This window comes from Chiloscyllium punctatum, chromosome 25, assembly GCF_047496795.1.
Source record: "Chiloscyllium punctatum isolate Juve2018m chromosome 25, sChiPun1.3, whole genome shotgun sequence".
In the NCBI taxonomy this organism is placed as follows: Eukaryota; Metazoa; Chordata; class Chondrichthyes; order Orectolobiformes; family Hemiscylliidae; genus Chiloscyllium; species Chiloscyllium punctatum.
Genome location: NC_092763.1, coordinates 17,784,476 through 17,807,701, shown reverse-complemented (window position 1 = coordinate 17,807,701; position 23,226 = coordinate 17,784,476). Strand labels below are relative to the sequence as shown.

The window sequence follows — 23,226 nt, the reverse complement described above, 5'->3', positions numbered from 1 at the left end:
ATATGACATATAGCTCAGCCCTCATCCCACAAACATCTTACATTTTTACCAAGAATAACGCATTCCATTCCCAAAAATCATCCATTCTGGCCAAAATCCAAATCAATGAATTAAGCGTCTCCTGTAGCACATTAATTTTCAGGCATTGTTGTTTTTTCCTATATCCAGTTTTAATGAAGATAAATTGCTAAGAAAGCTGCATCACTTAGGAAATTTGTTGTTTCAATGATGATTTTTAAAAACTACATTCCTATTTGCTCTTTCATTGATGTTCTTAATTCTTGCTAATTAAAGCCAAAAACGTTCTCTATGTTTCAGAATTATCCTCCAATTTGTTCTGAAAAGTATTTTGAACATTAAAATGTTTTAAATTGAAGAAATGCGTTGGGTGGAATGTCCCCAGCCTCTAAACGATATAAGCAAAGGTGAGAAAGTCGGGAAAATACACTAAGGAATAATAAGATTCTCAACATTGAAAAACTGTCCATTTTCCACTTAAGCTGGTGAACATCAAGTGGCCTATCTGCATGCATTAACACTTCATCATTATCTATTTCTTTTTCATTTATGCAGGTTGTTATTCTCTCAGGTACCATTATCATCATTGATGGTCTCTCGCAGATGAGGATGACTCTCTTCCACTCTCAGGGTGAGTCGTACTGACCAATACGGTTTCCACAGGATCTGTTACACCTGGGGCAGATGGTGGTCATGGGAAGGAGATGGGTGGGGCATTGACATGGCAGCGCGCTTCTTTCCCTGTTTGCGCCCCACTTCTGGTTTCTCCCAATGGCAAGTCGCTAGGTGCTCAACATCTTCTCTTATGCTTCTCCTCCCCTTTGGACCACCTTGGGCCAGAGATTCCCAGGTGTCTGTGGGAATGCCGCACTTGGCTAGTGAGGCCTTGAGGGTATCACTGAAGTACTTCTTTGTCCACCTGGGGCTCACCTGCCACTTCAGAGCTGGGGGTAGAGCACCCACTTGGGGTGTCTTATGTCGGTCATAGCCAATCAAGGGTGTTCGGTGACTCGACGCTGGAAATGTTGGCCTGGTAAAGGGTGCTGGTATTGTTGCTTCTTTTTTCCCAGCGAATTTGCAGGATCTTGCACAGACAACATTAGCAGTAGTGCTCCAGCACCTTAAGGTGTGGACAGTCCACGTCTCAGAGCTATACAGGAGGGCAGGAACCACCAGCACTCTGTAAACCAAGAGCTTGACGTTGGATTTGATGTTGTTGTGTTCGAACATCCTTTTCCTCAGGCAGCTAAACACTGTGCTAGCACACTAAAGGTGCTGGTGATGGTCTGAAGTAAACCCTCTGAGTTTGCCTACACGCAAACACCGTCTGTGTACTGCAGCTCGATGTCACCGGTTGGGGTGACTTTGGTTTTGGCTTGAAGGTGGCGGATGTTGAATAACTCCCCACTGGTTCTGTAGGTTAGCTCCACTTGTCGATGGTGTGGTGAAGCACTGCAGTGAGGTAGGTCAAGGACATTGTTGGGGCGATGACACAGCCTTGCTTGACACCAGTCCAAATGGAGAGGGATGGGTCGGTAGTGGAGCTATTTGTCATGGCACCAGGGAGAAACTAGATGGCACCAATTCACAACTTGAAAGTCAGAGAGGTTACCTCCTGGCAGCTATAACCCACCAGCATCTTCGCCTGGCACCCACATCATTGAGCATTCCTCAATATTCCAGGGCTGTCATTCCAGCAGCATCTTTAACTGCTGGACTCACAAACTTAAAGACTTTTTGCATTGCTAATTATTTGAAGATAAACTCACAGCTTACTGTCTGGAATCCTTCTTTCTTCTCCTCAGATGGTGGTTTCTTCTTGTAGATCTGAAGATTTCTTCAGGAGGTGCCCACCACTGCCACTATATTATAATACTAAGAAATCCTCACTGCTGTTCACCACCTTATGCTATGGTGAATGGAAGCTTACAAAGGCCTGAGCGACATGGCCTATAGCAATGTTTGTGGCAGACTCACCGGATAAGTCTGGCGAAGCCTATCTCGATATTATGCCAAACGATGCAGCACGTTCCTCACCTGGCTGAGGCAACGTGCCAGTAAAAAGGGATTATAACCTGTTAAGCACCTTATTAATGGCCCAACTCACCTCATTAAGAGTCAGCTTTTAATCTTAATGAATGCGCCAATCACGCTAGAAGTTGAGAATTGTTGACCTGGCAGTCAGGGCGGGTGCCTGGCAACCTTAACACGATGCTTGTTTCAAAGGACTCCCATGTTGGACACAGGCACCAACATCGAGTTATACAGCATGAAAACAGACCCTTCAGTCGAACCAGTCCATGCCTAACAAAATCCCAAACTAAACTAGTCTCACATACCTGCTCCTGTCCCATAATCCCTCTAAACCGTTCCTATCCGTGAACTTTTCCAAATGTCTTTTAAACCTTGTAATTGTATGCACAAACATCACTTCCTCAGGAAGTTCATTCCATACATGACCCACTCTCTGTGTAAAATTTGCCCCTCGTGTTTTTTTATAAATCTCTCTCTTCTTACCTTAAAAATGTGCTCCCCCATCCTACGGAGAAGACACCTACCATTAACTCTATCTATACCTCTCAATATTTTATAAACTTCTATAAGGTCACCTCCTATGCTCTATTGGAAAAAGTCCCAGCCTGTCCAGCCTTTCTTTATATCCCAAACCTTCTGTACCTGGCAACATCCTGGTAAATCTCTTCTGAACTCTGTACAGTTTAATAATATCCTTCCTATAACTGGCGACCAGACCTGGACACATTAATCCAGAAGAGTCTTTGCCAATATCTCAAGACACACTTCATGGATGCCATTTACATGCACCATTATCAGTCATTGGCACATGTCAAATGCCACTCTCTAAGAATCCTCATGACACATCTCTAATCACAGTATCCTTCTGCACTTCAATGCTACAACATGGACTGTATTGACAATCATAATTTTAACTACAGCGAGGGTACTGTGAACTCAGGGACCCACTCCCAGCTCATGCACTGTGCCAGGCTTATCTTTAGGCTGTTCTTTTGTTCACTTACTGTTTTCATGCTCACTGATTCCAAGTCCACCTCACAGCATCCTTATCTTTCACTGCTTCACCCTTTTGTACTTTGCTCCCTCAGCTAGAGATACCAGGCTCATCTTTCTTCGATCTTGTCTTGCCATTTAGCACAGACTCAAGGGCAGAAAGCTTGTCACGGGTATCAGGGTGCCTCGGTCATGTCAAAGGAGACAGTTTCTGGATTAGTGGTGCTGGAAGAGCACATCCGAGTACTGTTCCTCAGAAACTGCCTGAACTGCTGTGCACTAATCCAGAATCTGGTTTCCAGCATCTGCAGTCATTGTTTTTACCCTCAAAGGAGACAGTTTTTGATAAGGAACTCCCAGCACCAGTCCAGGAGCCTCCAATACCAGTCCAGGAGCTTAGACATCTACAGAAAAGCCATTTCAGGTAGTCAGGTGCTCTCAGGGTAATGGGTATGGATTCAAATGTCAGGCCTTCATGGACCAGACTGGCATGGTCTGGTTTCATATCCTCAACTGCCAGTCGTAGGGGAAAGAGGACATTCCACCTCTTGGCATCATGCCATTGAGGATGTGCTCCAAGTTACTGTCTGCAAGTGGGGTGCCAGATTTCTTTTGTCTGCCATGCCCGGGGAAAATAACAAGGAAGGTCCAGACCGACAAGATTTGCCCGAGTGCATATGGATAGATAGCATTGATGCCAGGAGTGATGGGTAATCCTGAGATATTCCAGCAATGGCAAATTGCTCCAGGGAGTGTGTTGAAGAGTGTGGTGCTGGAAAAGCATAGCCAGTCAGGCAGTATCCAAGGAGCAGGAGAATCGACATTTCGAGCATAAGTTCTCCATCAGGAATCAGCTAATCTATACATCTTTGGACTGTGGGAGGAAACCTGAGCACCTGGAGGAAACCTATGCAGACACGGGGAGAATTTACAAACTCCACAACTTTCTGAGGCTGGAATTGAACCTGGGTCTCTGGAACCAACTAACTCAGATTTCCTCCCACAGTCTGAAAATGTGGAGATTAGGTGATTCCTGATGAAGAGCTTATGCTCGAAACGATGATTCTCCTGCTCTTCTGATACTGCCTGACCAGCTGTGCTTTTCCAGCACCACACTCTCGACTCTGATCTCCAGCACCTGCAGTCTCCACTATCTTCTGTTCCAGGAACAGTGCATGGCAATTTGGGGCTAGAATAAGATGAAAGACATACCATAGAGCAGGGTAGGTGAAGTAATGAGATGTGTTTGGTAAGATTAAATGAGATACCCCAAACAATTGGAAAAAAGACCCTCCAAAAACTTACATCTAGCTCTAATTGTCTGAGCCATAATTTGATGTTTCAGGTATATTCACAGCCATCATCCTTATTGGCAACATTTGCCCTATGTGGGTATGGATACCCAGACAAACTCTACAGGAGAACTGAGATTCAATTTTAAACTAACAGTATAGATTAATTATATAGAACTCATTATCCAATTACATTACAACTAAGATACATGACAATCAGGTATGGGACACTAAACTTGACTCATGAGTAAATACACAGTACTCTGACTGAAAAATACCAGTGCACACAACTCAGAAACAATGACTAAACAACTCTAGTTAGGTCCTCCCAAAGAACAGTCCTTTTAATTCTGATGGGTGAAATGTCTCATAATGTCAGTTAACCCTTTCAAATAAAGGCAACATGGTGGCTCAGTGGTGAGCACTGTTGCTTCACAGCTCCAGGGACCCAGGTTCAATTCCAGCCTCGGAAAGTTGTGGAGTTTGTACATTCTCCCTATATCTGCGTGGATTTTCTCTAGGTGCTCAGGTTTCCTTCCACCGTCCAAATATATGTAGGTTAGGTGAATTGGCCATGGTAATATGTGCATAGTGTGCAGGCTAAGTAGATTAGGCATGGGAAATGCAGGGTTTTGGGGACAGGGTAGGGTGTATGAATGGGATGCTCTTCAGAGGGCTGATATGAACCTGATGGGCTAAATGGCCTCTTTCCATACTGTAGGGATTCTACGATTCTAAATTACACAACACTTGTCTGTTTATAACAAAATTGAGAAAGAGACATCTAGGATAGTAAGACAGCCAGTGAAATAATTGGAGTGAGGAAAGTAACTATTCCTTCAAAGGCTATTTAAATAAAAAAATCTGCTTAAAGATTTTCTTGGTTCTGTAACAGTAAAGCACAAAGATGTTGACATTTGATGCTCTTGCTTTAGTAGAACAAGATTAGGTCCTGAGTGATAAAGTAAGAGGTGCTGTCCATGGAAGAATCAGAACGGTGCAGTTTGGCCCTTAGAAATGAAGTTCTGTCTTAAAGCTAGGAAAACAGATATTGCAAAACAGGTATTGACACATCAAGAGATATAACCTTGTGTTAAGCAGAGCACTATTCCACTCCAATCAAACAAGGAGGCTGAGAAGAGAGGAACTGATTCACCTGACCTCACCTGATCATAAACATGCAAAAATTGAACAGTGGCAAGACTGTGGGTCATTACATTCCCAGAGGTTGACTAGGATAATATTAGAGTAAAGGATCTTTAGCGGCCTCATTAATAACCTCTCCTCCATCATAAGTGGGGATGGTTCGCCAATGACTGTGCAATATTCAGCACCATTTGCAACTCCTCAGATACTGAAGCAGTCTGTGTTCAAATGCAACAAGATCTGGACAATATCCAGGCTTGAGCTGACAAGTGGCAAGTAACATTTGTGCCACATAAATGCCAGGCTATGACCCTCACCAATCACAGAAAATCTAACCACCTCCCCTTGACATTCAATGGTGTTACCATCACTTAATTCCCCAATATTAACATCCTAAGAGATACCATTGAACAGAACCCAAGTGGACTCCACATATAAATACAGTGGCCACAGGTGCAGGCCAGAGGCTAGGAATACTGTGGTGAATAACTTACCTCCTGACTCCCCAAAACCTGTTCACAGTACAAGGCACAAGTCAGGAGTGTGATGGAATACTCCCTACTTGCCTGGATTGATACAGCTCCAACAACCAAGAAGCTTGACACGATCTCAGTCAAAGTAGCCGCTAGATTGGCACCACATTCACAAATATCCACTCCCTCAACCACTGGTGCTCAGTAGCTGCAGTGTGTACTATTTACAAGAACTGCAGAAACTCAACAAATATCCTTGGACCGCACATTCCAAATCCATGACCACATACATTGAGAGGGACAAGGGCAGCAGATAAAAGGGAACACCACCACCTTCAAGTTCCCCTCCAAGCCATTTTTCCTATCCTGACTTGGAAATATATCACTGTTCCTTCACTGTTATCGGGTCAAAATCCTGGAATTCCCCCCCCTACTAACATTGTGGACAGGAGCAGTTCAAGAAGGCAGCTCACCACCACCTTCTCAAGGGCAACAAGGGATGGACTATCAATGCTGGCCCAGCCAGCAATGTCCACATCCCACAAAATGATTACTTTTAAAAAAAAAGCAAGGTGGAAGAATTTCTAAAATACTTTCAGAACAATTTCCTTTACGCATTTTTTTTTACTGGTGAACGAAGAGGAGATCATCTGGCTTAGAACAATCATCAAATCATAACTTTTAGACTAGTAATGGAAAAGAGCTAGGAATTATCTAACATAGAAAGTCTAGACTGGAAGAAAGTCATAGTAGTGAGGTTGGATCGAGTAAAGGTAAACTGCAAATACAGACAGACAGGAAATCGGTAACAGAACAATGGATGATCTTTAAGAATATTTTAACTACATTCCAACAATCATTAAAGGTAAATGCAACAAACACAGAGGTCCTTAGATGATGAGGGAAGTAGACATATGTTGAAACAATAAAGGAGAGTATACATTTAATGTCAGCTGAATATTGCAAATGAGGATCACATCAAATAGATTAAGAGTGAAGGTGAGAAGGAAGGTAAATCTGGCAAAGAGTGAGCATGAAAACAGACTGACAATATAAACAAAATCAATAATAATCTACCAGTATGCCTGTAGTCAGCCAATGGTGAGAGGTGTGAGTGGTTCTGATTCTGAACAAAGAACATAATAAGTGTTAGGGCGAAGACGGAATACTTAATGAGAACTTTGCATTGAAGTTTCCAAAGGAAGGAAAGGAAGAAAAATCTGACCTAGAATTTAAGATGGTCAAGGCAATCATTATTGTGAAAGTTGAGATGGAGAAAGTATTGGTAAATCTGGTTATGCTTAGAGTACAGAATTCCCTGGTCCATATGGTTTGCATCCCATGTTGCAAAGGGAAGTGGAGGTGGAGATAATGGAAGGGTTTTTCATAATAAGTGGATCTTCCCCAGGTTTGGGGGGAGGTGCCATGAGACTAGAGAGTGACAAATGTTATTCAAGCAAGTGTGCGGTAGTAACCACATATTAATTAGTTTCACATCCGTGATGGAGAAGGTTTTGTAATCTGGAATCGGGGAAGGAAGGTTTGAGTTAATTGTGGAAATCAGCATGAATCTGTAAAAGGCAGGTTGTGCTTAACTAATCCAGTTAAAGCTTTTGAAGTCACAGCGAAGGTTGAAGGGATTGTGGTGAATGTTGTCCACATGGCCTTCAAGGAAATACTTGACAAAGTGTCACATGAAGAGGTGAGTCAACAAAAATATGGCTTATGGAATTAGAGAGTCAGTGCTCAGTGGGATTTTAAAAAAGCTTACAGAAAGAGAGGAATGAATCATGAGAAATGTTTGATTTTCAGACTGAAGGATAGTATGATAGGTTTGAATAAGGAAGACAAGAAAACTCTTTTCCCATTAGTTGATTGTACAAATACTAGGTGATGCAGGTTTAAAATCTGACCAACTGTGTGAGGGAGAATCTAGACTTGGGACTAGTAAAATCAAAATCAGATCAATTATTTCAAAAGAAAATTGAAATAACACTTGAAGGAAATAAATCTATAGGGGTCTGGATATTGAGTAGGAGAATAGGACTAACTGAACTGCTCTTGGGTAGTCAGCATGAACTCCAAAGGACTGAATGACCTCCTTAGGTGCTGAAATGACCATGAATCCATGTCATGTCAGTATTGCTCGATGTACATATCTACAAGGGGATAAGAGAGGAAGCGGTCCCAGTGATGGGTGAATGTGGGAAATGGGTAAAAGGATCTGCCATTGAGTATAGAAAGGGTAGCAGGGTGGAGAGGTTGGGAGGTTCCTGACCAAAAGAACTTGACATGGAAACTGAGATGGTAGAAGGAGAACTCATCACTCTGAACTTAAAATTCATTAAGGTGGCAGCATATGTAGATAAAGCTAAGGCTTTTGGTGAGGGGTAATATAGGGTCAGAGAAAGGGATATCAGAGAATCTCATGAACACACAGCAATGGGTAACTTTTGATGAAGGGACAGAAGAGGAGGGAAGAATGTGGAGTAATGCTGATAACGATGACCTGTTGAGGCATGTAATCCCTCATACCAGAACAACAAATAATAAGAAAAACTTTGTTAAAGCTACCTTCGAGCTCTGAGAATGCAGCAGTTCAAGAAAACAGCTCAGCACCAGATGAAGGGCTTTTGTCCGAAACATCAATTTTCCTGCTCCTTGGATGCTGCCTGACCTGCTCTGCTTTTCCGGCACCACACTCTCGACTCTAATCTCCAGCATCTGCAGTCCTCACTTTTGCCTTCTTTTCAAGAACGATGAGGAATTGGCAATAAATGTTGGTCTTGCAATGCATTCTCAGAATATATTAAATAGAAATACTGAAAGACTATTTTTTGTTGGAAGGACTTGTTGCACATGCAGCAGTAGCTGGAAATTTTCAAGTTACCTGCGATGTGTTTTGACACCATATGGCATTGTTGTGTATATGGCAAACCTCAAATCACAATTAAAGAGTGCTCTCACGACATGCAATCTGAAGTGGAGTCTGGGGAAAAAGGAACATTAGTTTGTGTCTTTGGTTCCAAACCATACTATTCGTACGATGAGCACCGGGAAGTACTCTGCATGGGTTTCATGCGTGCTGCACTGAGCGCCTACAAAAATAAACTCATACTGGATTTACTTCAGTCAGTATTATTATTTGATCACGTTCTCCATCACACCAACATCGATCTTGAGAAATTATTTGTCTAGTATGCAGAGTGGGTTCTGGCCGTAGTATTGCTGACACAATGATAATGTGGTGAAAATGAGTTAACGTTTGTCCTAAGCTGTGTGCACACAAAATACAAAACATCATTAGATGTTCAACCATGATTCCTCTACATTTCCGTAATTGAGGTTTTCACTGGCAATTGCTCATTCTGCCTCTGGAGACTGTGCAGCGTAATCCCAGCATCCAAAAATTAGGTTTTGAATGTTTATATTCACTTGCTTCCAGTAATGTGAGCATCAGTGCCCAAACAGCATTTACTGCCCATTATTAGTTGTCTTTGAGAGAATGGTGAAGGACCTATTCTTTGATCTCAGATAATGAAGATACTCCCATTGGTAGGACAGAGGTCCAGACGTTTTGACTAGTGACCATTCGGGTGGCGCGGATGTGGGAGGAACTGTCGAAGGGGACTAGGCCAATTTGCTACAGATAGGGCACATTGCAGGGCTGGTTAGAGTAGGTGGTGGAAAGGGCCACTTAACAGGGTCAATTATACGTCTTGGATGGTGTTGAGCATCTTGAGGCTGCACTCATGCAGAGTATTCCATCACCATCCTGAAGTGTACAGGAGCAATACCCTTGAACTTATAACTAATACATGCTGGTCCCTCAATGGAAAAATTGTAGGAAAGATTTTACAGCTGTAACTAAAATTTTACTTCTCTGATGTAGAGACCTGATCATCTAATGTTTGTAAAGAGCCAGAAGTACCTATAATGCAGTCTCAAATTGAGGTTGAATGGATCCACTTGGTGAAATACATGACCGCATGGCATGGTAACTGGCCACTCAGCCCAAGTGTGAATGCTGTAATGCATATGAACCTCTGCCCAGCCTCGTTCCCCTCACCAACATAAGTTCTATTCATTTCTCCCTTAGACCCTTCGCTAGTTGCTTCTTATGCAAACATGCAATTTGTCACAAACTATTCTTCATCCTCACAGGTTTAATTGCTCTCTCAGGAAAAAAAAAGATTTATTACTGGCTATCTTGTAAATATTGTCCCTTATCCTAGTCGTGGAGAAGAATCTTCTCTATGACACTCCAATCGAACTCGTTCGTAACCTTGATTACTTCTGTCAGGTCCTCCATCAGCCATATATTTTCTAAGGTAAACAAGAAGCTGTGTTTGTTTCACAACTTTCTTCAGTATCTCTAGATCCTTTAATAAAATTAAGACCAGAGCTATCTGCAAACTACCATCACACTCTTGCACAACTCTCCATCAAGTGTTTTATCAAAATATTGCTGAGTGAATTCATGTCACATTCTGCAACTGCAAAGTTTTATCGATGGCATGAAGGCTTGGAATTACCATGACCGCACACAGCCCTGATGTATCTAATAAAATACAAGAGAACACATTCTGTTCGAATACATTACCATTTCTATCCACAAAAAAGTAGCACAGATCTTGGTATTGATGAACAGAAGTATCACAGCAAAGAAGTTTAGATTAAAACTTGAGCAATGAAGCATGTAGCATCATCTCATCTGTAGTTTATCATTCATATATGCTCACCTCTAGACATTTCATATAAAAAGTGTTTGATTGATGGGTGAAATACATGAGCATTCAATGCGCAATTGGCAATGAACAAACTATAATAAAACAGCTTCTACATATTGCTGACAGGAATGATATAGTTTGTACCAACATAAATATGCGTTATACGTACCAATTACCAGAAAATGTCCTTGCTGTGTACATCTTATCATATTGCAAGATTGGAATTTTATATTCATCATGAATTAAGACAAGTGTCATTGCTTGAGTTTTTACATTCATGATGGAATATTTATGCTTAAGCTGCTAAAATTCAGGAAGAGGTTGACAGAGACAATGAGATCTTGTCAGAATACTATTCAAAATACCCAACAGGCATCCACAAACTAATTTTTCAGAACTAAAACTTCATTCCTTTCAACCTATTACAACAGCTTTCATCAAATACACTGCCCAATTTTCATGAACAGCAAACACAGCTAATCCATTAGAGTGGTCCACTGGGAACTGATTGATAGTTCTGCAACTGACAGTTTGAGTGAGGTAATAGCCATGGTGTCCATTTTCAAAGAGACGATGAAATATTTGGATTGTGCAAGGTTTCATGTCAATCTATTCATAGCTAATAATACATTAAAACAATTATAATTAGGTTAAACTTTGGGAGTTCATTGAACAGCTAAATTTGACTTTAATGAGGCAGTAGATTTGTGTAATACTTCTGTTATAAATGAGGATGACCCAGGTTCTAGTTGCATGGTGGTTTTAAATAACACATTGCTGATGTAAAACACTTAGGAGAGCCCTTCAATTGCTTCCATCAATGATTCCTGCCCGTGTGTTCCTTAGTTCAATCCAAATGAATTTACATTTTTTAAGTTAAATTTCATTCACTCTGTTATGCTTAGTTCTTTCTTTCGCTATCCCTGTTCCTTTTCCTCCTGAAGCATATTATTTCAGAAGATTTGATTCCACACGCTGGTCACTTTGCAACTGCATTTCTATAAGGCTGTTAGATCAACTAGACTGCTTTTTGTCTGTGCTTTTAATTCATCGGTTTTATTGCAAATATCTCACACATTTACACCTACTGGTTCAAGTCCTTGTTTTACCCCTGGCTCCTTGAGCCTGATCTTCAAAATGTGGCCTCCTGCACTTCCCAATTTCAGTCTGGGGCTGAGCTGGATAGGGAATTTGGCATGGCAAACCAGGAACAACAGAGGAGGTTTCCAGTTCTTGAGGTAGGTTCGGCAAAACATGTTGCGAGAGGGCTCTAGCACTGCATTCAAAGCACAAAAAATAGAGATTTAAACATCCTTCCTGCGTGCATCTCCTGACTCCCCTCATTCTCCATGCCAACTGAAAGCCCTGTACCTACCTGCATTGCCCTTGCATCCTCCATGATAACCCATGCCCATACCCAGTTATAGTCCCTCATACCACCAGTGTCAAACCATACCCTGTGCCCATCCCCTCATTACTCCTATAATAACCTTTTCCTAATTTTTCATCCCCTATGGCCCCTCTATGTTCATCTATGCATCTCCAATTCTAACTTAATTTGGCCCATGAGTGCCTATCCATTGCACACAGCACTTCATACCCCATGCCCCAAATTATTGCCACAAACCTTTATTGCCCCTTGCTAATTCAATACCAACTCATACTCACCACCCTTTGTACTTCCCTCTGTATGCCAACATACCTATTATCCAAAAACAGGAGGTAATCCCAGACAGAAACTAGGGATCTCCATATCTATGATATCACTTTTCAATTAAAACACTTTAAGACAATAAACTCAATAATTGAAATTCCTTCAACTAATGCCTTATGAAAACAAGCATTTCTCTTCAATGCTCAATCTCTCTTGGCAACAAACAATATGATTCTTTAAGCAGCTGGAGCTCTCCAACAAAGAACAACTTGAGAGTCAACCCATTGTGAAAATTATAGGAATATTTCAGAGCGCTATTCCTGTGCTTCCAAATAAAGCTGTTGGACTAAAAACTGCTGTTGTGATTTTTACCTTTCGAGAGTGTGGTGCTGGAAAAGCACAGCAGGTCAGGCAGCATTTGAGGAGCAGGAAAATTGACTTTTCGGGCACAAGCCCTTCAATTCCTGATGAAGGGCTTATGCCTGAAATGTTGATTCTCCTGCTCCTCGGATGCTGCCTGACCTGCTGTGCTTTTCTAGCACTACATTCTCAACTCTGATCTCCAGCATCTGCAGTCCTCACTCTCTCCTGATGATTTTTAACTTTGCTCACTCCAGTCCAAAACCAGCTCCTCCATATTGTGAAAATTATAGTTTGGGCAATCAGTCAGGCAGCACAAATCCTACGATGGCTTATGTCAATAGACACTCTCAAATGCCTAGCACTTTAGTTTTAACTGCTTCAGTATCTGAGGAGTCACAAATATAATGGGCATTGCACAGTCAACTAAAGTTCCCTTTTCTAAACTTGATGATGGGAGGAAGGTCATTAATCATTGAGTTTAAGACACTAGCCTGAGTAACTCCTACAGCTATGTCCTGCTACTACAAGGATTACCTTCCAAAAACCACAACTGATTTGCTTTGTTGTAGGTGTGATTCTGATGTTCTACCTGGTCTGGCCTATCTGTGACTCCAAGTATATAGTAATGTAGGGGATTCTGAATGACCGTCTGGACAATAAATGCTGGGATGGGCAATAACTGCTGGCCTGGCCAGTGATGTCCTCATCCCGTGAATGAATTTAAAAATATTTATATTACACATCACACTCCTTCACTGCCACTCGGCCAAACACCTTCAACTTCCTTCACCACCAATGCATAGAAGTAGCAGTGTGTACCTTCTATAAGATTCACGGCAGTAACTTACCCCAAAGTCCTACACAGCATTTCCAAACCTGTGATATCTACCACCTAGAACAACAAGGGCAGCAGAAGCTAACACAGAGGTTAGAAATGGGAATACTACTATCTTCACACCATGCTCCAACTTGACTGCAAATGTATTATCATGGTGACTGAGTCAGACACCTGCGAATTAGCTTCATAATGACACTGTAGGTGTATCTACACTGTAGCAACTGCATGGGTTGAAGAAAGCACCTCACCCTCATCTTCTCAATGACATTAAGTTCGAGCCTAGTCAGTGATGCCCATGTCCCAGAAATGACTTTTGAAAAAAAATGAACTTATGCACTTTTTATACAGAAAAATGCCTAATCTCCAAATCCCAAAAGGTGCATTTCCTCTGCCTGTCCCAGAGCTGTCCAGCTCCAAAGGGGAACCTTACCTCGCCAACAGAGTGCCCGAGATGCTCAAAAGGAACACACTGAGAACAGACCCACTGGTCCCATCCTCACATCCAGTGTCTACAGCCAAGAACTTCAAAATCAAGTTTGCAGAACAGGCTTAAAGGGTTGAATTGCCCACTCCTGTTCCTACTGGGTTCAGCTGATCAATCATGTGTGCACGTGGCTCCAGGAACCAGACTTATGAACACTGGGAGCCATGCCAATCCCATGAAGATGAGAGGTCTTGGGACTTAGGACTCCTGACTTCTACCTGCATTTTCACTGCCATGGGGAGGTTGACTGTCACGGTGAAATCCAGGCCAGTGCCTTTAGATGTATCTTTTCTAGTTTTCACTGATGCCAGCTTTTACTTCCCCATGAATGCCCTATGACTTTTGATAACCTCATTGTCCCTGCTTGATTTGCTCTGTGCATTTCTGTTTACATCAAACTGCCCCTCTGTTCTTTACATTTCTCTGGCTGGGTTTCAGATTTTCCTTTGCTGAATCTTCCCACCTCCACCATCCTCCAGTCTCCCAATTATGGCAACTCACAGCTAACTCTCGCAAGCAAGAACAATTAGCTAATCCAACCTGGTTCTGTGGTGGAGGGACGAACGTTGGCCAGGACACTGAAGACAACTCCCTGACTCTTCAAATACATTCCTATCATAGGATCTCTAAAGTGTGGGAATAGGCCATTCAGACCATCAAGTCCACAGCACCAGAGATCCGGGTTCAATTCCCGCCTCAGGTGACTAACTGTGTGGAGTTTGCACGTTCTCCCTGTGTCTGCGTGGGTTTCCTCCGGGTGCTCCGGTTTCCTCCCACAGTCCTAGGATGTGCAGGTCAGGTGAATTGGCCATGCTAAATTGCCCGTAGTGTTAGGTAAGCGGTAAATGTAGGGGTATGGGTGGGTTGCGCTTCGGCGGGGCGGTGTGGACTTGTTGGGCCGAAGGGCCTGTTTCCACACTGTAAGTAATCTAATCTAATCAGACACCCTCTAAACCAGCATCCCACCCAGACCCACCACATCCCTGTAACCCTGCATTCTCCATGGTTAATCCACCTTGCCTGCACATCCCTGGACACTATGGGTCATTTAGCATGGCCAATCCACCTAAACCTGCACAGCTTTGAATTGGGGAAGGAAGCTGGAGCACCTGAAGGAAACCCACACAGACACGGGGAGAATGTGCAAACTGCACACAGTCTTTGGAGGCTGGAATCGAACCCAGGTCCCTGGCAGCTGTGACACACACTGAGCCACTGTGCTACCCCTTCAAATCTAATTGAGTGAGCACGCAGGACCTTGTTTTGAATCTTGTCCAAAAGATGGCACCTCCAACAGTGCAGCCTTTCTTCAATATTGCACTGACTCATTGGCTTTCACAAAATCTCAAAATGGTCCCGGTGCAGGCGGAAGCCTGTTGAACTACTAACATATGCCCAGTTAGAATCAGTATTGTGCACATTATCCTAACCTGAATGGACCCCTGATCACTGGTTAAATATGCCGTTTGCCAAAAGAAATATCTGGATATTATACTCCAATACTCTTCTATGTCAATAACCATATATGTGAAAGTCCAAACCACCTGCTCAAAATGACATGTTGTTTTTCAGCGCAGTGCTAGCATGACTCAGAGCTGTAGTGAAGTAAATGATACATCTGTTATACATTATGTAACTTGACAGACTCACATTTACATCTTCATATCAACCTTACAGTCCAGGCAGTACATTAACAACAACCACCAAATTCTGTGAGCTTGATGACAGCCTTTCCTATGTAAATCAGAATATATTTAATCCACCTGCAAGACATTGGAGCATTAGAATAGCCTATTGCTATTTCATTAGGAGAAAGTGAGGGCTGTAGATGCTGGAGATCAGAGTCAAAAAGTGTGGTACTGGAAAAGCATAGGGGCCAGGCAGCATCCAAGGAATGATATTCCTGATGAACAGCTTATGCTCGAAACGTTGACTCTCCTGCTCCTCAGATGCTGCCTGTCTGGCTGTGCTTTTCCAGCATGACACCTTTTGAATGTTGCTATTTCATTGTTTGTCTCAGGATGGTGCTCAGGACAACCGTGTTAGAAGACCATGAAAGAGACACATCTGATATAGAAGATGAACACAAAACAGGCAGTTCTCGATAGGTATGTCAAAGGAAGTTAGGGAGGAAATAATTTTCATTTGGATAACACTGCTACACAGATGAAAGCCCCAGGCCTTTCCTGACCACTTTATATCCAAGTAGTGTGCAGTCACTTTTGGTAAGGAAGGATGATCACCAATTTGAGCACAGTAAGGTCCGACAAACAGCAATGAATTAATGATCAATGAATCCATTTGTGTGATATATATCAGGGCACCAGACCTCCCTTGTCATAGAATATCTTTTCCATCCATCTGACGGAGCAGCAGTTGTCAACATCTTGTCATCTGAAAGACAGTACAGCACTCTCTCAATGCTATACTGAAGTGTCAGTTTGAACTATGTATTCACAGTCTCCGAAATAGGACTTAAATCACAATGTTCTGTGGCGGAGGTATCAGACTGCCATTTCGCTGAAGTGATGCAGCTGAACAAATTGGCAATGTTGACTAAAGCAACTTCATTGTGACATAGAAGCAATTTTTCAAAAAGTCTATTCACAGTGTAAAAATATTTGAAGCTTTGTAAAACAAAAAAAAACTCCAATCTGTATCTCCCTGGATATTAGGTATTAATTCAAGCATCAGCTGGAAAATACAAACGATAAACCAAATGTTAAGATCGCAACTCAGCTCCAAGAAAGTGCGTGATAAATATTTAATCATGTTGGCGCTGATTATTTTTCTTCACAAAAATTGCAACTTGCGGATGTGACGAAAGGCAGACCAAAACCAAAGGGATTAAAAATTAATCTGGGGAAAAATGTCATCGCACAAACAATTGCATGAATGTGCCCTGTACAGTCTCAGCAGGCCATTGCTAAAAAGGAAGGTAAGGCAAGAGCAAAACATATGGCAGAACAGTGGGGTCTTTCAATTAGAAAACAAGGATGTATATTTATGTAGCATCCTTAATGTAAAAAAAGAGACTCTCAAGTTGCTTCACAGAATCATAACAAAACAAAAAATGACATAGAGCGATCTAAGGGGACAATGGTTCAGAACCTGTATAACAGCGATGACTTAAAGGAAGAAAATGAGGTAAAGAAATAGAGAAGGGTAGAGAGGATTTATGAGAACTTGAGATCCAAGGAACTGAGGATGCAGCCACCAATGGATAAACTAAATCAGGTATGCAGGCAGAGGCCAGATTTAGATAAGCATAGGTTTAGATTAGATTCCCTACAGTGTGGAAACAGGCCATTTGGCCCAACACGTCCACACCGACCCTGTGAAGAGTAACTCACCCAGACCCATTTCCCTCTGACACGAGCACTATGGGAAATTTAGCATGGCCAATTCATCTAACCTGTACAGTGCTTTTGGACTATGGGAGGAAACCACAGCACCTGGAGGAAACCCACACAGACACAGGGAGAATGCACATGCTCCATACAGACGGTCACCAGAGGCTGGATTTGAACCTGGTCCCTGGCAATAACACTAACCACTGAGCCACCATGCCACCCCTTTCTTTTGTGGATGACAACAGAAATTCTTGGAGAACTGTGGAGCTAGAGGAGATTACAAACATAGTAATAGAGACAGAGTTAGTCGAGTCACCAGAGCTAACATAATGGAGGGGAAGCCTCGAAAGGCCTACATCTCATCTTTGTTTCAGCCTCTGGCCACAATAATAGGTTCCATGCAATCTGAATCTAGTTTGCAATTATAATATTCTGCAAAACTAAAGGGAACAATTGGATATTTCTGGGGGGAGGGGAGAAAACGTGATTAGAATTTTCTCATCATGACAGGAAGGAGGTCTCCCTTCAGAACACAATCCAGGAACTTCACTGCCAAATGATTGCTAGAATTTATATAGTGTTCATTTGTCTGCTCCCAAATAGAGATTTATCTGATCACTAAATGTATTTACTTTTGGTCAGTGGTTATTCAGACAACTGCAAGTTGCAGGTTTAACTAAATGAATGGAATTCTTGGTATCAGTTATCGTCAAACATTTTCGATGAGTTGAACTACAAAATCCCAATAAGCCATCCAGGTTAGGTAATATTGATAAACTGTACTGATTGTTCACTTGTTCAGTTCTTTGCAAGTTACCATTTAACACATGGAAGTGGATAAATAATTGAAAACCAAGTGCCGCTTGGGGAAAGGATAACTAGATTGAGCATAACAGGACAACTCTTCCTGATGGCCAGTACGGGCAGTATGGGCTGAAAAGCCTATCTCTGTGCTGGCTGATGTTATCATTAATGTAGAACTGTGTCTGTCTGTCTGTCTGTCAGACTGCCATCCTTTTAACATCCAAACTCAGCAAGAATGGAACTGACCTTGTCCAATTTAAGTGAGTCACGGATCCCTTAATTATTGCTATCGAGGAGGGCAGTCTGTCCAAATCCTGATACATTGGAAACCTCTCTTTTGTTTTGATTTTTGGCTTTCTAGCTAACGACCCCTCCCCCCCCACCCCCACCACAACTCTCAGCCCTCCACAAACCCCAAAACTAACTGTGGACGGGCAGCTAGCCAAATGAAAACAGTCAGACACCAACGTTGCAGAAATCATGCCTTCTCATTGGGACAAAATTTAAATGCAAGCCAAGTTAGCTAGCAAAAGAAGTGTGATAGCCGAGCAACAGTGGAGATCAGCCTGGTGACCCCACCGTGCCCTGGTTTTGCATCCCACTCTCTGTAAAAAGAGAGAACTGGAATCTGCTGTGTATTTCTGCCCGGCAGTGTAAACAAATCTAGTTCCAAGTGCGCGAATTCCGGATTCATGAGACAGTGCATTCTCTCTGTAGAAGACATTAAACAAGAGCTAACTGATTCGTTGGGATTATGACAAAAGGCACAAAGCTTTAAACTCGCTGCGAGCGTCAGTGTACGACATTTCTATGTAAACATCAATGCTGGAGTGCTAGTGGGACACAGCTCGGGATTTAAAACAGGACAACGAGAGAGCTTTGCTCAGGCTGAACTGGACCAACGTGAACATGTGAGCATTCACAAAGTAAGGGGAAGGCTGTGAGGAACAGACAGCCGCGCTGTAATCACCCACTGGACCACACCAGTGAAGCCGGGACACAGAGAGACTGATCAATCTGACTGCTTAGAATAAGGAATTTCTAAAACATGAGGCATTCGACGGGGCGATCCCCCCCCCACCCCCAGCCTAGATTCTCACCTATCTTTGCCAGCGATGCTAACATGATCCATAGTGTAATTTCAAACGGGACTTGGACGTGATGATAGTCCAAGGAGAAGACCTTCAGCCTGTCTGTGCTGACACTCTGATTCCCCTCCGCCTCCGGCTGAATTGCTTTGCTCTCCGGCTGGTTGGAGGTGACCGAGCTCCAGCCATGGCTGTGGTTGCTGGTCCGCTCGGCTGCTCTCGGGTCCGAGATAGTTTCAGCAAAGAAGGAGCCCGGCGAAAAAAGTTGCAACAGCAGGATGCCGACCCAGACACTGCAACGGGACATGGTGAGCGCGGCTCCGTGTAGTCTGCGCCCACTCTAGCACCGCACCCTGTCAGACTGATCTCAATGCACAGGCTAGATCTGCCTTAAAGCTGAAGTGTCTCTTGTGTTTTTTTTCTCTCTTTCGAAAGATGCTTTGATTGCAGATTATTTTCCCCGCTCGATTGTCTTGAAGGTCTTAGCTTTTTATTTTCTATTGTTGTTGCTGTTACTCGTCTTCCTTCATAAGCCGCACTGAAGTGTAGACAGTGGGGAATGACAGACTATTCTACCATGGGGTGGCTCTCATAGCCAACACCCTGTGTTCGCTCTGCAAGTTTACCACCAAAGAAGATCGGCAGATACCACGGGAACACCACTCTCCGCAAGTCCTCCTGCAAACCACTTACCATCCCGACCTGGAAACATCATGGAGTTCCTTCAGTCAAAATCCGGGAAATCCCTTCCCTGACAGCATCGTGGCTGTTCCCCCACCCTCAAAGTCTGCCACAGCTCAAGAAGGCAGCTCATCTCCTTTACCTACTCTGGAGCAGTTAGAGGGGGGCATAAAAGGCTGCTCAGGAACAGTCACATATATTCATATTTTCCAAAAGAATGGATTTACAAAATGCCAATGTAATGGACCGAGCCTGACCTTTACCCTTCCCCAACCAGAAATAGTGAGTAACCAGCCTGGCCAACATCCAGCTAACTAGTCAAACTAAGGAATCCCAACCAGATTGAAGTCAATCAAGTCAGACAGAAAATAATTCCACTGCTTGGAGCTGTATCCAACCCAAAATAAGATGATTTGTAGTTGTGGAAGTTTGCACAAACTCCCTGTGTCTGTGTGGGTTTCCTTTGGGTGCTCCGGTTTCCACCCACAGTCTAAAGTTGTGTACGTTAGGTGGATTGGCCATGCTAAATTGCCCGTAGTGTTCAGGGATATGTAGGTTAGGTACGTTAGCCATGGGAAATGCTGGGTTACAGGGATAGAGCAGATGGTGGGGTCTGAGTGGCATGCTGTTTGGAGAGTTGTTGTGGACTTGTTGGGCCAAATAATCTGTTTCCATACAATGGGGATTCTATTCTAAATCAATCATCTCACTGCGTCAGAGCTCCTCTGGGTAGTGTCCAAGGCCCAACCATCTTCAGCTGCTTCACCAATGACCTTCCCTCTGTCACAAGGTCAGAACAGGGAATCTTTGCTGCTGACTCCACAATGCTCAGTACCATTCAAAACTCCCCAGATATTGAAGCAGTCAATAGCTGTATGTCATCCAAACCTGCTGCAATTAGGCTTGGGCCAAAAGTGGCAAACAACCTTTGTACTACTCAAGTGCCAGGCAATGAGTATCTCCAGTAAGAAAATATCTATCACCATAATTAATTGTATCACCATAGTTGAAATCTCTACTATTAATAATTCTGTATTGCCATTGGTCAGAAGTAGAACAGAAACCAGCCATATAAATAATATCATTAGGACACAGGTTAGATATTGGGTGATGAGCAACTCATCTCATGATTCTCCAAAGCCTATCCATCATCCACAATAGGCAAGTTAGGAGTGTGATGGAATACTCCCCCCTTGCCTGGATGGGTGCAGCTCTAACAAGACTCAAGAAGCTTGACACCGTCCAGGGCAAAAGAAGCATGTTATGAAAAATGCACATCCTCAAGCTGTCCATTTTGCAGTAGTGTGCATCATTTACAAGAAGCACTGCAGCAATTCATCAAGCCTTTTTCAACGGCACCTTCCAACTACATAAGCTCCATGAGCTGCAATGATCAGGGCTGCTGATGCACAGGGACAGCAATGCCTGCAAGTTCCCCTCCAAGCCTCACACTGTCCTGGGTTGGAACTCTATCACTGTACCTTCACTTTTACTGTGACGAAATCCTGAACTTTCTAACTTCACTGTGCGTGTATCCACACCATATGGACTGCTGTGGTTGAAGAAGACAGCTTAGCACACGCTTTGTTCCCGGGTAACCAGCTAACAGTCTGTTCAGAGTGGTGTCTTTTATTGAAGTGTTTTCAAGATATCTGATTGCAGTATGTGCATACCTCATGGCAGAAGTCACATGACAACAGTAGACAAGGAGGAACATTTGACATGCCTGCATTTAAACTGAACATCACCTCTTTATAAAGAGAAACAGAATAAATTGCATGCATGAACATGTTCATTTTAAGTTACACAGGTTATCCGATACAGTATATAAAGGACTGTTTTCATGCATCAGCAGTTTGTTATTCTCATCAATCATCATAATTCTTCCCATTAGTGAAAAAACTGCATTGACATGTACCTCTAGTTTGTTACAAAAAATCTCTTGCTATTTTGTGATTGTGTTATTGTACAAAGAAAAATTGCCAGCTGTGTTTCATATCATCATTCATTTAGGGAGAGTGTGTCCATGTTACTGATGATTGTGTCTGCAGGAAGTGTCTTTGGTCACAAATCCTATCAGATCGAATGGAATGGTTGGAGTGGCAGTTCGAGGCAATGAGGAATTTATAAGAGCAAGGGGATGTGATGGATGGCAGTTAAAGGAAGGGAGAAAAGTCACAGATACAGTCAGGTAGGTGGGTTAACTCCAGGAAGTTAGTGCAGGAGCCTTCTGTGGCTATCCCCATCTCAAACATGTATGCTGTTTTGGAGAATGTAGGGGGTAATAGATTCTCAGGGGGATGTCGCACAAACAGCCAAGTTTCTGGTACCAAGACTGGTTCTAGTGTGACGAGGCATACGTCAGTTTCCAAGTAATCAATTGTGATGGGGACTCTCTAGTCAGAGGCACAGACAGACATTGTTGTGGCTGGCAGCAAGAAATCAGAACGGTGTGTTGCCTCCCTGGTGCCAGGATCAAGGATATCTCAGAGAGTGCAGAATATTCTCAAAGGGGACTGGGACCAGCAGGAAGTCATTGTACATATTGGAACCAAAGACATAGGAAGAGAAAAGGATGAGATTCCTAAGGGAGAACATAGAGACTTAGGCAGGAATTTAAAAAGGAGGCCCTTAAGCGTGGTAATGTCTGGATTACTCCCAGTGCTATGAGCTAGTGAGGGTAGGGATAGCAGGATAGAGCAGTTGAATGCATGGCTGAGGAGCTGATGCAGAGGAGAATGGTTCAGATTTTTGGATAATTGGAATCTCCTCTGGGGTAGAAGTGACCTGTATAAGAAGGACAGATTGCACCTGAATTGGAAGGGGACTAATATGCTAGCGGGGAGATTTGTTAGAGCTGTTTGGGAGGACGTATACTAGTAAGGTGGTGTGGGAGGGATGGAAATAGTGAGGAAAGAGATCAATCTGAGACTGGTAGAGTTGGGAAAAGGAGTGTGTCAAACAATCAGGGCAGGCAAGGACAAAGCAGAGAATAGGGTAGGTCTGATAAATTAAACTGCATTTACTTCAATGCAATAAGCCAAACAGGTAAGGCAGATGAACTCAGGGCAAGGTTAGGAACATGGGACTGGGATATCAAAGGAATTACAGAGACATGGCTCAGGGATGGACAGGGCTGGCAGCTTAATGTTCCAGGATACAAATGCTACAGGAAGGATAGAAAGGGGGTCAAGAGAGGAACAGGAATGGGTTTTTAATAAGGGATAGCATTACAGCTGCCCTGAGGGAAGATATTCCTGGAAATACATCCTGGC

General features: G+C 43.0%; 1 protein-coding gene across 1 annotated transcript in view; it reads right to left on the bottom strand.

Annotated features, from left to right (window-relative positions):
- LOC140495724 (sodium/hydrogen exchanger 2-like) overlaps positions 1-19,951 on the bottom strand; it is a 167,507-nt gene extending 147,556 nt beyond the window's left edge. Inside the window, exon 1 of the mRNA XM_072594754.1 lies at positions 19,283-19,951. Within this exon, the coding sequence (XP_072450855.1) occupies positions 19,283-19,577 (295 nt within the window). The 5' untranslated portion in view covers positions 19,578-19,951. The remainder of the gene's footprint in view (positions 1-19,282) is intronic.
- Between the last annotated feature and the right edge of the window lie 3,275 nt (positions 19,952-23,226).